Source organism: Protopterus annectens, chromosome 10.part0 (assembly GCF_019279795.1).
Source record: "Protopterus annectens isolate FY-2018-M chromosome 10.part0, PAN1.0, whole genome shotgun sequence".
NCBI lineage: Eukaryota > Metazoa > Chordata > Ceratodontiformes > Protopteridae > Protopterus > Protopterus annectens.
In genome coordinates, this window is record NC_056744.1 from 672,540,587 (window position 1) to 672,557,161 (window position 16,575).

At 36.0% G+C, this 16,575-nt stretch overlaps 1 protein-coding gene across 3 annotated transcripts in view; it reads right to left on the bottom strand.

Moving 5' to 3' along the window:
• The window catches only part of FYB2 (FYN binding protein 2), a 1,416,888-nt gene that overhangs the window by 619,729 nt on the left and 780,584 nt on the right, over positions 1–16,575 (bottom strand). For all 3 annotated transcript variants that reach the window (XM_044085512.1, XM_044085511.1, XM_044085513.1), the window contains exon 7: positions 970–1,004. In XM_044085512.1, coding sequence (XP_043941447.1) covers positions 970–1,004 — 35 coding nt within the window. The remainder of the gene's footprint in view (positions 1–969; positions 1,005–16,575) is intronic.

Below are 16,575 nucleotides of genomic sequence, written 5' to 3' on the forward strand. Positions count from 1 at the left end.
AGACAAAGGTCTAACAAACCTAGATGTCCAAAAGAGGAGATTTGTCTTAACTAAGCTTAGAGACAGCTGCATTTAACAGTGACAGATATTAGCAGAGAATAATATGTAAGAAGGGGCAAGGATTGTGTCCACATTGTTTAGGCATACTAGGCCAGTACATGGCTGAACCTAAGAATGCATCACAGAAAGCATACTATGTCAGCAAATAAGACAGAGGAAGAAACCTGGATTTCCCTTGAAGCTGTGGCACTCAAAATTCTGCAACATATCATATACATTAGGAATGCAGTGAGGCAAATGTATTGAGGGGCACATTTAAAAGTCTTTGCACCAAGAAATGCGTCATGGATTATGCCTGATGGAAGAGAGTTATTAGATTTGGTTGTACTTATGAACACTTGTGGTAAAAGTGGGAATGGCATACAAGAACAGAGATTCCCCTTGAAGCAAGTTAAGAAGGTTTATTGTAGTCTCCTATAAAGGATCTACAGAGAAACTCAAGTTCTGATTAGGAAGTGAGTCGGTTGGCAAGCTGATATCGGGAACACCAAGTGGAAATAAAAGTAGATTCTGGTGGCTGGATTAGGGCAAGAGTATAAGCAAATCAGTTATTCTACAAGGAAATGGTAAAAAGATGATACAGATTGCAGTTGATTTTTAAAACTTTTTTTTTTACGCTGTTTTACATTTGTTTCTTGAAGATGCGTGCTTGTTTGGCATTAACAACACTTTTGGACAAATGTTTCTGATTGCATTTTTATATGTGCTTTTGATTTTTCTAATATCAATATATCTCTTGCTAGATTCCTATGCTTTATAACAACTTAAAATTTTTAGATGAAGTAATTTAGGGTGATGAACACCTGTGGCCTCTGTAGCTCATTCATGTACTGCAATAAAATTCTATGCTGTTGACAGTTGCACTTCATCTGTTCCTCTTATTCTTCTTCTGCCCACACCATTACTTACCTAGGATAGAAATGCTCTGTAAGTCGCCTCTGAGCCTAAAAAAAGGAGGAGAAAGAGATAATTTTAAAAAATCTGTTTTTTTAGTCCTGTTTACGTAACTATAAAGTAAAGCAAAACAACAAATCTTAATAACTCATGTAAATGCCGTCACATTTTGTAACCACAATTGACAGTTTGCTTGTTAGGAATAAAGACTGTAGAAACACTTTGTGTAAAGGTATTTTGCATAATACGGGAATGGTGTGGCATATCTGGAATGAAAAGCAGTCAGTTTCGATATCATCATGCCACTGCTGATGCAAGTGTTCTACCTCCAATTACTGGAGGTTCGTGTGTGTGAACTAGCACATGAATTATGAAGGGTGGTCAAAAAAAATATGCAGCATCCCACAAGTTACTCTCTTAACCCAATGTAAAAATTAACTGAGACTGTAACATTCCAGTACCATGAAGAGACCGGGAATCAAAGGATACAAACGTCATCCAAAATGGACATGTTACACTACTGCATCTTAGATCAAGACCAGAAAGACTTGCCAGTGGCATAACCTTGAGGTCCAAGCTGTGTACTCTTTTAATCAATTGCCATGAACCAGCAACCAACCTAATCTTTACTTATAATCTTATTTATTAACTGGGTAGGAAAGATGATCTGCTGGCCCATTTCAATCAAGACCCCAATACAACAATACAAAAATATTTAACAAACTAAAAACTGCTAGAAGCAGTAGTGCTGGAACATTATAGGAAGTAAGAACAGCACATGCATTATTTAACTCAAAATAGCTAATTAATATTCATAAAAGCAGTATTTAAATATAATGAGAAAAATTTTGTTGAACAATAAAACATTAGTTGAATTATAGTTGGTTAACTGCTTCAAGAAAATAAGTATGGATAGCCTCTTTGCACGGGTAATTGTTTAAAGCAATGTTGAAAGATTTTAGACTTTGGGTAGATTTTAGTTCACTGATAAGGTTTCCCAGCATGGCAGAATCCATACTGGAGAAGGCTATTTTACCTACTGCATTCTTGAATCATGGTTGTGTGTTGTAGAAGCTAACCCTATGAGCTTTTTAGGGGTAAGTGGCAGCCCTAGTTAGAAGTAGTCTTTTTAGTGGGAGGGCAATAATTAGTTTAAAGAATTGTATAAATGAAAAGTAGCTTGGAGTGAAAAGTCTGTTTTGATTTTATGGAACCAATTCACTTGTTTTCACAATGATGCATTTCAGTGATTTGTAGTTTTTGAGTATTCTGAGTCAAGTGCAGACAGAGCAAAAGGACACCACATCTAAAGGAACACGTAGTGTGCCACAACCTTTGGTAGTGGTTCATCACAAATATCAAGAAGAACTGAGGTAATAAAACAATAATGCCTGATAGACCTAAAATGTTTTGTGCCCCTCCACAGCTGCAGTACACAGAAGGAAAAATGCACAAGTGTCAACTGCAATGCAAGAGCAACAGCATGAATTATTATAAACCATCTCTGTTTAAAGATGGCTTAATAATCTAAGCCTAAGCCTATCTTGCTCTGCCCATTCTAGAACTACTGTTTAATGAGTTAACTAGCACAATATAAGAATGGGTGACTACATTTACACATCTAGGGGTGCTGCTGGATACGTAACTTTCTGTTTATTATTGCACCAATAACTGAGTTAAAGTATATGGAATGCTAGTAACAGTTAAAAAAACAAAAGCCACTTAATACAAGTAAAGCGATACAGTTGCCAGTTTTGTATTACAACACAACTGCGTGCACAATATGTAGTGGCTTAATTTGTAACGGTCAGAAATATATATGATGTTATATTTGTATAACAGATGCAAACTGGTTTATACATCGCAATCAACTACATGCTGCATAATTATCACCACGGGTTAACACAAATTAATCTGCAATAGTTTAAGTTATTTTATGCATAATTAGTGCTGCGTTTAATGGAGTTATTTCTTTGTACCGTATATAACTTAATTCACTCATCTACAGTGTTTTCATAGGCTTTTCCATATTTAAGAAAGGCAACTACAGAAAAAGAAGTGTTATTAGAAGACATTTTTTTTCAAAATCTTTGATCAAATACATTCACTTTACAGACTTCCGAAAACTGCTCAGAAATGTTGCCTAAAATTATTGTTGAGTGTTCAAAAGTATTCTGAATTATCTGAATTTGTATAACTATATTTTATACAACCTGGGAACAAGACAAGGCTTTTATTCTGTTTTAAGGAGTTAATGTTTGATCAGCTGAAGACAGCCTAAAAATGACTTAACCAATAGTGCTCTTGAAAAAATTACACTTTTGGAGAATTTTGTAACTTTTTTAAAGGTTGATGATTCTGGAACTTGCGGCTTTTATTCTGTTTTAAGGAGTTAATATTTGATCAGCTGAAGACAGTCTAAAAATGACTTGACCAATACTGCTCTTGCAAAAATTACACTTTTGGAGAATTTTGTAACTTTTTTAAAGGTTGATGATTTTGGAACTTGCTATTTTAGAGAGGGAGTCATCTACCTGTGCTGGCGATGCTAAGGAAACTGTCATTTTTGCCTAAGTCAATACAAAACAATGCATGGAACCAGCTCTTTATATATAGGTCCAAATATATCACATGACATGCAGCCAAAATCACATGATATGTCATCCAAATCACAAAAACATTTTAAAGAAACATTTTAAAAAAAACTTTTTTTTTTTTTTTTGCCTAAGTGACAGGTATGCATTCACTAGCCAACAGCTTCTGGACAAACTGCTGATGAAGAGATCTACGCTGACTGTATAAATAAATGAAAAATTAAACTGTGTGCATTTATAGGAGTGGGACAGTGAACAGCTATACATTTTTAGCAATTACCAAATGTTTCAGCTGCACAGCTTCAGCCAATAGTTAAAAATATCTTAACTGAAATGTATTGCTCTGATTTGGAAGAATGTTGTTGAACTGGTTTCTTAGGATTTTGCCACCAATTAATCCAGAAGGCAAGTCAGGACAGAAAGACAGAAAAGAAAAAAACTGTCTCACATCAAGCAGCTGATTTTTTTTCTGTCAATTTATCATCCATAAATATAACAACAAATCCTGCAAACCAGTGGGGAAATTCATCATTTCTACAGCAAGATAAAAGAAAGAAACATGCTTTCTCCGAGAGCAGTTGGAACTTGCTTTGCAGTCCACACTTGAACCACATCACACCATTAAAGTATTATTAATTAGTTTACCACACGAATGATTGGTTTCCACTCCACTTTTTTAAGAGCGACCAACTATGGATCATAACAGCTATAACTAAAATATACTGTTTGGTTAATTAAAAGCAAGAAAAATATCTAAGTAATTTCATATCTTCATTATAGATAGGACAGTAACCTCACATCACACAAACATACTCCATGGCAGATTGAAAATCAGCTGGTTTACTGAGGCAGTCACAGTGATATTACTGCTTACAGAAATTACTAAATGCCATGCATCTTTCTAATTCTTTGGCTCTTTCCAGACACTGGATGACATGAGCAGTTCTTCATATTTACTTTTAAATGGGGGTTGTCTTACTTCTCCCTTTGCAGTCTCACTGTGTTTGGTTCTCCTGTTCAGTTTTCATATGGGATGCCGTCTAAGCACAATTTTCACACACACTCAGTGTCATCAAGAGTTTCTGCTGGATGATCTGATTACTCTTTACATGCTACAGAGAAGCAGTAGGTGAACTAGAGATCCTCCAAATTGGCTACAGGTACATAGGTGCCATGTGTGAACAAGGGCATGTATGCGAAATGCAAGAAAAACTAATCCTGGAATAGATGCCAGTCTATCATGTCCTTGATGGCTGAGGTAGGCTACAGATCCCTCAAGACAGTGAAATTGATAAAAACAGGTGTAAGAGAACTAAGGTATTAGTTATTTTTAAATGTTTCCACACGATCACTAGTTTCATTTTTACTACTATACTGCTACTAAAAAAATGTTTTTAAGTAATTTATATTTACTGCACTAAACCAGGCTTCAACATCAAGGAACTTTTTTGTTAAAGCCTGAAATCCACTGCATTAAAATATCCTGATAAAAGCAAATTCTCAGAAACATGAAACAGTCCTTTGAAGCAGCGAGTTATGCACACAGCACCATTATTTAAATGAAGGACACAATCTCTCCAAAATGGGGGAAAAACACAGAAGAAAATATGTACACTGCCATCATATGACCTTCCTTTCCACACACAGAAAAATACAGACATCTTTGTTACCAAAACTTCTTTAGACCAAGGTTCAGAATTGACTGCTTTAACCTTAGCTCTGATATGAGCATAGGGCTGTGCTTCCAATTCCTTCAGGCCAAAAACAGGAACATCTCCTTTTCTTGTATATTCTCAAAGTCACTGGTCTGCTTTCAGTTCCAATGGTCTGTTTAGAGCTGTGATTTAAAAACATGTAACCAAACTATCATACCATCAGGCCTCCTCAGTTGCCAAAGCATTCATGAAAATAATTCGTTAGAAGCTCACTTTCATGTCACTACATAAAAGCAATTGCAGCAGAGAAGTACAGAAACAATCTATTAAAAGACTTCTATTACCTGTTCTTCTCAAGCAATACATTTTTATTTCAACAAATGTCACACATCACGGATTATCTCCATATCTAAATGTCTCTTTTTTTGTGCAAATAAAAACAGTAATGTGGTGGTGTATGCATAATCATACTCGGAAAGAAGGTTAACTGATTTTGAAATTGTGGAAAATGATAGCTAACTCATTTATGTTAATTATCTAAACAGGAGTTGGCGTAATGGTTGTTTAACTTACAGGCACACGGTACAGGGTTTGAGTTTCACCTTTGGGAAAAATAACTAGGCTTAAAGTCCCCTGAAGTCATTAGCCTAATAATTCACCTATGAACCTGTAAAGTAGATATACCAGCTTAAGGCTTTTAACAGATGACCTCTAAAGCAGGCTGCTGTACAAGTATATGCATGTCCCTGTCTCCATATTATTTTTCTAATATTAAATCCAAGGATTCTTAGACTTCTATCCCATAAGAAAATGTAACTTAACTATTTTCTTATTCTTCCTTATACATGATCACTACAATACTGTACAGTAAATACCTGCACTAAATAAATGAAATCACTCTAAACTCTTATCTTCATATCCACAAAATGCACATTATGATAGTCAGAGCAGTTGACCTATCATGTTCCAGGACAGAACAGTCCTAATGGTACCTATAAATAAGAAAATCAATACAGTAGAGAGCAGAGGTGCAAAGAGGACAGCATCTAAGGTAGCATCAGGACAATCAAGGAAGCATAGACAAAAACAGAAAAAAAGCAGTGTTTGTTTCAATGCTATCTACCTATACTTCTAACCACTCAAAGATGAATGGGTGGGAGCACATAACAGTGCATCTCATCCATCCCTCCATAAAAGATGGTTCAGGCCACTAATGATGAATAAGGGAAAATGCAGATTAGAGAAAAACAGCGCAAGGCAACGATGTTGAACATCGTCAGAAAAAATAGGGCAGACAGAGGGTAGAAAGTATAGGATGGCAAAGGAGAGGCAAATAGGAGATGAGAACAAGGTCAATGATTCAGCAGGCATATGAACTGGACAGATGAGAGATGATATGCGATGTACTGGAAAACAAACAAGATGATGCATAAAAGGGATAAAAGAAAAGAATCCTTGACTATTAATATGTTATGATGTAAGACAGAAAAGAGAAAAGTGGGGCAGGTGAAAAATGTGAATAAAATATTTAATATATGGCCCAGGGTTTTGGCTCAAAGAATTACTTTTTAATGTTAAACAAGTGAATGGACTGGTATAGAACACTTTTCAGGCACAGCCCATGCTATAAAGCAAAATACTAGAACTTAAACATGCAACAATAGACTGCAATAGCTAGTACATTGAGTAAGTTTTTTATGGAAATATGTACGATATAAACTGTTATAAACATAAAAAAATTGCTTATACAACATGTGATGATATGAGCTAGTGTCAGCATAGCCAGCTGGAGTTCTGTAAAGAATGGTATGTCCTTTGAATATCAAACTGATTTATAAAATATGCTTATGTTACAAACGTATTAGAACTGTATGGCATTTGAATATCAAACTGATTTATACAGAGGCTTATATTACAAATGCATAAGAACTGTATGGCATTTGAAAATCAAAATGTGTTTGCAAAGTTGCTAGTATTAAAAAACAAAGCATCAGTAGTTGAGTCCTACTGGACAGAGAAGGAATAATGTGAAACTATGTACCTATGTTAGCAAAGGACACTGGAAGAGAAGGTGTTAAACAGCTAGCTTACTTCTTACTTTAAGCAAAATACTGTTAATTGGACCATCTGTTGGGTCATGGAAGTGCTTATCTAACGGCTCTGAACAGGGCTGGAAATGACATGTCTGGAAGAAGCCTTTGTTCATTAGCTCAGTAAAAAGGGAGGAAACCCCAGGCACTGCCACAAACATTTGCAAAATTTTAGATATGCATCTCATCACATCCATGCTAAGATCCTGTCTCAAGATTCAAAGGGGAATAGTGTGAGTACCTAGAGTCAGGTGACCAGATGAGGTCATTGTGTCAGCCATCTTGGCAATTTTAAATATTACAAAGCTGTCAGTATTAAGTATATATTCAGTATTTTCATGTTCATTTATTATTAAATATATTTGAAACTTTTATTGTGGCTGGTCCTTCTAGAAAGTATTTAGCCTTTGAGAGTGCTTATATTTATTTGGTGACACTGTGTGGGCCACTCCTGAAGCCCTAGCTGTCTTGGTCAAATACTACCATTTGTATTAGTATTAATATTTGTTAGAAAAATCTATACATGCTGCTTAGAAAATATATTTACATACATGCTGCCTAGAAAAATATATTTACAATGTGTGCTGCTTAGGAAGATGTGTATTTAAACATTCAAACATATATAAGTTGTGTGATCAAATATATAGAGAAATGTGTGCTTTAGTTAGGAATAAATGTACTTAAATCCATAATAGAGAACAAAGTTTATGTAATGCATTTAATTCTGTCTTACTAGAATAATAGTAGAAATAAACCTGCATATTATTGCTTGAAGCACAAGCTGCAGTGTAATCAGAAATTTGACCTTGGCAGCTTGCAAACACAGCCTGGCTCATGTCTTTCAAGTAAAGATTATTTTGCAAAGTTAGAAAATAATAAATCTGTTCGCATGTGTATCTTCTTTCCTGCTTCCACCAGGAGAATAGCCTTGTGCGCACTATCTCTGATAGTGCGCAGCTGGGGAACAAGGAAAGACAAAGAGAGGCATTAAAGAAGACATACATCTATTGTATTCGAACTAATCTGAGAACCTTGAATTGGCTACATCCTCAGGAGGTCATCGTGACTGACCAGGTGTTTGCAAGGCTGTAACATTCTCATGGGAAAAAGACTTCTTTGAAAAACACAATGTCAGCACTTTTACTAAGTTACTATGATGTAAAGACCCTGTCACTGACCGCGGCAGTGAGGTGGGCAAAAGCTGATTGTAAATGCTATAAAATGGCAAACACTGTACGAATAAACTAGTCAAAATTCTATACAACTTTGTGTATGGTTTTTTGCCTCCTAATGTACATTAGAGCTTTAAGATACTTGAGTTCTCCTGCATTATTGTTTGTTATTGATTGACATTGTTTTTGAATAACTCAATGATATTTACAGTCCGATTCTAACAAATTTATTTAACATTTTGGTCCTTCGGACCGGAATTCCCTTGGTAAGCTGCAGGTCACAGAGTGCATGAGTGCTAATAAATCTGCGCAGGAGAAGCTGCCGAAAAGAATGGTTCTTCTTAAAGTGAAAAGACCTCCGACTGAATTGTTGTGTGTAAAGAGGCTGTCCACTTTCTGATCTGTGGCTGAAAAGCGGAAGACTGGGCCCCAAGGAGAAACAATAAGAGCAGGAGGCTCAGGTAAAAAGAATTTCCCTCTTTGTCTTTGTTTTAGATCAGGGACCAGGTTACACTGTGCTATTGCTAAGGTTTGTGATAGCAGGGAGAGAGAGAGTCGAAGTATTGTATCTTGAGTCATAGATCAGGGAATAACAAAGCAAAGTAAACAGTCATTCTAGACACTACTGTGGATATGGGGAAATAAGATACCACGTGGTACAAGAGAAGGGTTACGTAACAGTCTTTTTAAGACATGGGAAATCAGTGCACTAAGAGATCACGAGATCCGCCCCTAACGGATAATGTAAAGCATATGCAATTGCAGTAAGCAGATGATGTGAGATATTTTGCAAAATGTGTTAACAACTATAAATTTGATAGTAAACTAGATAAACTTTCACTAGTTAAACTCCTTAAACAAGCCTTAATCTGATGCAGGGCGTCAGGCAAAAGAAAAACAGCACCAACTAGGCATACCTCAAGCACATAGGTGGATTGAGGAAGCAAATTGTAAAAGAAAAACAGAAGCTTAAAAATTCTGAAACATTTTTAGACAACAGAGTGAAAGGTCTAACAGACAGAATCTCTGAAAAATGAAAACTTAGAGCAGACTGGACTTGCATTAATTAATGCATACAACAGGGAAATGAGACAGTAGATGGATATTATGCTAGATTATTAAAATGCTTAAAACAACAATTAAAAAAAAAAATACATTTTTAAAAGGTTGCATTGCCTCTGTTAGTAGTTTTATTACAAGGCATATGATAAATCACTGAACAAGCAGGCTGCAAGCCTTACTTGAGTATACTAGACGTACTAAAAGACACCTTAATAGTAAAAAGAAAAAAAAAGGCACAAGTCTTCACTGCTGAAGACGGAGCTGAAGTATTTGTATTACAGTCAGGTAAAAAGGGCATCTAGCTAGGGACTATAAACAAAATAAGAAAGCAATAACAGAAGATAAAGGAGATGTGGACTGACTATATAATAGTGATAATAACCAAAAATCATCAGGAAAGGTTAATAAACAAAAAGAAAATGTGAATGTAGTAGAGGAAATAGAGGAAGTACAAACAGATATAAAAAATAAAAATGAAAATAAAATTTTAGATTTAGCATTGTTGAGCCTGGAGCTCTACCTAGCAAATACAAAACCAGAAGTAACACTTCTGGTGGAGGGAAGAAAGGTCAAATTCCTGTGTGACTCAGGAGCGTCACGGACTTTGATACACCCCTCCAAGTTACCAAAACATTCTAAATCACCTGATTATATATTAGTAAAAGCAGCAAATAGACAGCTATACAGGGAACCACTTTCCCATAATATAGCAATAACTGACCCTGTTTTAGGTATGACTCAGAAAAGTAAAATTGTAGTTTCTGCAAAAATATCCAGTAAACTTACTGGAAAAAGACCTTGTGCAGATATTTGGCATAGCAGTAGTTCCTACCATGCAGGGTATGAAAACACAAAGACAGATGAATGCTCTTGTGGTGTGATCAGAGGGTGAAGCCTATTATTGGTACAGCCAGGACCTAGTTATGATTGGTCCAGGGGCAGTAACCAAAGAACTGATAAACGTAGCCATCAGTAAGGTACCCTCCCTTGACACTGATCAGCAGCACTTGTTACATTATACTCCATACTACTGTAGCACACCAGAACCTAATAAAAAATATAAGTAAAAATCCTGCTGACAAATTAATATTACAAACTTTATGCTGGGATACTGAGGGAAACAGTGTAGTAAGCTGTTCATTACCTCAGGAGTTCATGAGATTGTATAAGTCCAATAGACTGCCACATGTCAGCTTAACAAAAAACAAAAGTTTTAAATGGGCAGACTTAGAAAAAAAGGTAACAAAATGGGAAAACAGACTGATTTAAAAATGTCAGGACAAGGGATAAAAACAAAACTGAATTGGACACATACAGCTGTACACTTGCAATCTAGTAAGGACAGCTGATTAGCATTTTTATTAAAAGAAAAAGAAAAGGCCTTGTGTAAAATTCCAACAACTCTGTGGTCAACAGGCAAGTTAAATGTAGGGCTTATTCAAGCAGCAGGACCAGTTACAATTACCCCAAAGTCAGCTTTTAAACCACAGAAAAACAATACATTTTGGAAAAAAATGCAAAAGTAAAAATTAAGCCTATAATAAGCAGCATTACTCAAAAAAGGAGTACTGGTAGAATCTCCTGGTTCACCATGTAATACACCCCTATTTCCTGTTAAAAAAAAGCAAACGGGGAATGGCAGATGGTACAAGATTTATAAGCTGTAAATAATGCAGTAATACCTAAAGCACCCACGGTGCCAGACCCACATACCTTGTTAAATGATTTAAAGCCACAACAGAAGTATTTTACTGTGGTAGATATAAGCAATGCTTTCTTTTCAATACCTATACATCCTGATAGTCAATATTGGTTTGCATTTACATTTCAGGGTAAAAGGTATACATACACTCGACTACCACAGGGATATTGTGAGAGCCCAATAATATTTGCACAAAAAATGGCTAGCAACCTGGCAGGGTCTACCCCACCAGAAAGTAGTCAAATTTTACTTTATGTAAATGACATCTTGCTAGCAGCACCCAGCAGCAGTGCAGGGTGAATACAGTAGCATTGTTAAAATTTTTAGTAATACAAGGACACAAAGTAAACAAGAGTAAGTTACAAACTTTGGGAAAAAAAACACAGGTTAGATACCTGGAATATGTGATATTCAGTAAAGGTAAAATACTAAATAGTGGGAAAGAGAAAAGGAAAAAAAAACAGCAATTTTGGAAACACCCAAACCAACAGCTAAAAAGAAATAATGTCTTTCCTAGGTACAACTAATTTTGTTGAAACTGGGTACCAAATTATTTTACAATGAAAACAAAAGCAGAAATGGCTTTCTGCAGGTTGAAGCAGTTAATAGCTTCTTCATTAGTTTTAAGACTTCCAAGTTATCACAAACGTTTTTTTTAGACCATAGATTGTAAGCAATGGTACATGACATCAGTATTAAAGCAACAACATGGGGATAAGCAATGCCCCATAGCTTACTATTCATCACAGTTAGACCCAGTGGTGCAATCTTTGCCTCACTGTGTACAAGCAGTAGTTGCAGCAGCAATGGCAGTACAGGCTTCAGCCTCAATGGTGTTATTCCACCCTCTCACATTGAAAATGCCTCATGCAGTTGCAATAATTCTGCCACAAGAAAAAGTTGCATACCTTTCTCCTGCTAGACATCTTTCATGTATGACCATACTGCTGAGTCAACCTCATATAAACAGTTAGCTTTACCTAGACAAGATCTTACAGATATGCCCTTGGATAATGCTGAGGTGACATATTACGTGAATGGCTCATGCAGAAGGGGTCCTACAGGAAAAACTCTGGTGGGGTATGCAGTAGTTACAGACACTAAAAATTTAGAAGCACAAACTTTGCCACACAACTTGTATGCTCAAGCAGCAGAACTGGTAATTTTGACAGGAGCATGTATTTTAGTAAAAGGCAAAAAAAGTAAACATATATACTGATAATCAGTATGCTTTTTCTACAGTGCATGTGTTTGCACAATAATAAAAAATAGAGGATGATTACATCCAGTGAAAAATCTATTAATCATGCGCAATTTATTTTGGAGCTATTAAAATCTATTCAGTTGCCTACTAAAGTAGCTATTTGTAAATGTGTAGCTCATACAAAACAATAGGATAAGATTTCAAAAGGTAATGCACGAGCTGATGCAGCTGCAAAGCAAGCAGCCTCAGACTCAGAAACTTTATTTTTAAATGAAAAATTACAACCCTTTAAGATTTTAGATTTAGACATGTTAAAAACAATGCAAATGCTTACTACAAAAGCAGAAAAACAAAACTGGGTAAAACAAGGTGCAATTTTTGAGAATGGACTGTACATTTCCAAAGGAAAAAAAAAAAACAACAATATTACCGTCTAATTTATTTAGATATGCAGCTTTGTTGAGCCATGGGCAGAGCCATGTCTCAACAGGGGGGATGGTACAGTTAGTAAATAAAATATTCCAAACATATGGATACATAAATTATACAATAAAATTTTGTGCAGCTTGTCATACTTGTAACAAGCACCATGCACAAGGAGCATTTAAAACAAGCAAGGGAGTTTCCTACACCACCATATCCATTCCATACTATTTGTATGGACTTCATAGAGTTGAATAAATGTGAAGGAAAGAAATACTGTTTAGTGATCATAGATATGTTTTCAAAATGGGTAGAAGCTTTTCCAACCAGGAATCCGAATGCAGCAACAGTGGCAAAGGCCCTAGTAAAGGAAATAATTCCTAGATTTGGCATACCGGAAAAAATCTATAGTGGCAATGGGACACATTTTGTCAATCAGACAATTCAACAACTTGGGAGACTTTTTTTGGGATTTCCTTAAGGAATCACTGTGCTTACCACCCACAGTCAGCAGGACTGGTGGAGAGGTACAATGGGATTTAAAAAAAAAACAAGTTAAAAAAGTTAATGAGTGAGACTCAGAAGAATTGGATTTGCTGTTTACCTCTAGCATTGCTGAGCATGAAAACAGTAACAAATGTAAAGGGTTTAATCCCCTTTAAAGTAGTATTTGGAAGGGCATATTATGTGCCTCAGTAAAAAGCTCTCATGCCTGCAGGGCTGGAGGCTGACAGTTCACTAGCTAATTAAATAAAGAAACTGTTATAAATAAATCTGTTTTGCAGTTTAACTCTTTTTCAGACAAAAGAACTTTCAGCTAAATAAAAACTTTGTGACTGATACACAAGGGCAAAATGGCCAAGAGTAAAGAAAACAAAAAAGCAGAGCAACCCAAGAACTATTGCATAATTATTTTAACTGTGTATTTGTTAACTATAAGTGTGACAATTTTTCTCTTATTGTGGTTTTTCTCTGCACTCAACCACACAAGTGAAAGTGAGAAGACGTGATGAACTGTTTATAGACTGGCATCCAAATTTTAACACGTACCTGGCCATGAAGCAAGTATATACAGAAACTATGCACATTTCAAATTGCTGAGTTTGTACAGCTATACCAACAAAATATAATAGACTTTAACGTCCTCTGTCCCTCTGGGGATAAAATAAGACTTTGAAAAGTTTTTTTTATACAGAAACTGTGAGATCACAGGACAAAATTGCTTTATTTTTACCTGTTCACACAAAAAGGAATTGTATGTCTCTACAAGAGTAATACCCTCCAGGTGGGCTGGAGTAATGGTAATATAACAATGTCTTATAAATGTTACATTAAAGTCAAAAGTGGGGGTACTGTTTGTAATACTAACCATGATTCATATCTGAGTTCAATAAAAACTACAATTAAATGCAGTATGTGACAATCTAGTCTTAACTAAGCAATTGTCTATTAAGAATAGAAAAATGTTTCATGCAGGGATAACACGTATCAGTACCAAAGTAATGATTTTATTTGTGAAAAAGGCATATAAATGGTTACCTGAGAATTGGTCCGCAGTTGTTTTTGGGTTATCTGGTTTCAGCAATAAGACATACTGCAGAATTACCTTTGGGTAAAATACGAACGTAAGGAAAACAGCTCGGGAATCTGAAGGTCCAGTGAGAAAAAACCCTGTGAATCCAGTTGGTAAAATCGAAGCTGGTTGAAAAGGCCATAATTCAGTGAAAGACAAAAGTAGATTGACTCATATAAACTTGGGCAACAGTGTTATATCCAGGGCAGGAATGCCACCAGCCTATGGAGCAGTCAAATCGATCTGGGAGCTGAGAAAGCTGTCAAAAAGTCATGAGCAATGCAACTTTTTCCACCCTAGAATTGGTGACTAATGAACTGAATGCAATAAAAACTGTTGTGCTACAAAATCGAATGGCTCTTTACTTCACCCTAGCGGCAAGAGGTGGTACACGAAAAAAAATGCTGTGCGTACATTCCAGACAACCAACATGAAATCAATGACCACCTAGAGGTAATTCAGCAAGTATCAGCAATGACTAAACCAGGCCCAAACCCACTGACGGACTTTTTCCAGAATCTGTTTGGGGGGGTGGGGTTCCATCCTATTAAACATTTAATTGCTATTTGTGTGGGTATACACCTAATAGGAACATGTGTTTACTGTGAAATTCCCTGCATGAAAAGATTAATCAAAAATTTGTTGATATATCTGCTACTGAAACTTTTTACCAAAGTGTTGAAATTAAAAGATTAATTTCAAATGATGCTTTTTCTGAAATATAAAACCAATGACTTACTTAGCTGAAAGCCCTTGAAAGGGAAAGGCTGAGGAATAAAATAATATTGTTTATGTTTCAAACAGAATAAAATGCATTAACAGGAGGGAGAATGTTAGAAAAATCTATACATGCTGCTTAGAAAATATATTTACATACATGCTGCCTAGAAAAATATATTTACAATGTGTGCTGCTTAGGAAGATGTGTATTTAAACATTCAAACATATATAAGTTGTGTGATCAAATATATAGAGAAATGTGTGCTTTAGTTAGGAATAAATGTACTTAAATCCATAATAGAGAACAAAGTTTATGTAATGCATTTAATTCTGTCTTACTAGAATAATAGTAGAAATAAACCTGCATATTATTGCTTGAAGCACAAGCTGCAGTGTAATCAGAAATTTGACCTTGGCAGCTTGCAAACACAGCCTGGCTCATGTCTTTCAAGTAAAGATTATTTTGCAAAGTTAGAAAATAATAAATCTGTTCGCATGTGTATCTTCTTTCCTGCTTCCACCAGGAGAATAGCCTTGTCGCACTATCTCTGATAGTGCGCAGCTGGGAACAAGGAAAGACAAAGAGAGGCATTAAAGAAGACATACATCTATTGTATTCGAACTAATCTGAGAACCTTGAATTGGCTACATCCTCAGGAGGTCATCGTGACTGACCAGGTGTTTGCAAGGCTGTAACATTCTCATGGGAAAAAGACTTCTTTGAAAAACACAATGTCAGCACTTTTTACTAAGTTACTATGATGTAAAGACCCTGTCACTGACCACGTCAGTGAGGTGGGCAAAAGCTGATTGTAAATGCTATAAAATGGCAAACACTGTACGAATAAACTAGTCAAAATTCTATACAACTTTGTGTATGGTTTTTTGCCTCCTAATGTACATTAGAGCTTTAAGATACTTGAGTTCTCCTGCATTATTGTTTGTTATTGATTGACATTGTTTTTGAATAACTCAATGATTTTTACAGTCCGATTCTAACAAATTTATTTAACAATATTAGACAGTATAATTTGACACCCATTTGTTAAGGGCCTTAGAGTAGCTGTTTGTGGAGTGTCTGGTGGCATTGATAACTACCTTATACTCTGGGTAGAAGGGGGCAAAGCAGGTAAATCTGTGCCAGCCTTTCCCAGGTGTGCGCTAGTGTGTGTGTGTGTGTGTGTGTGTGTGTGTGTGTGTGTGTGTGTGTGTGTGTGTGAGAGAGCTATTTGCAGTAGGGACATGAAGCACTGGTTTCACAGGGAGGGTGCTGGAGGACTCGTCTTGGACACTCAGCTGAGGGCTTAACCCTGTAGCTGTGCTAGTGGGGATCCTTAATGGGCCCTAGAGGGAGACAGATATAAAGAATTACAGACCCTGGGCTGACTTTATTCCTTGTGTTGTTCTTGGTGCAGAGAGCTGCATC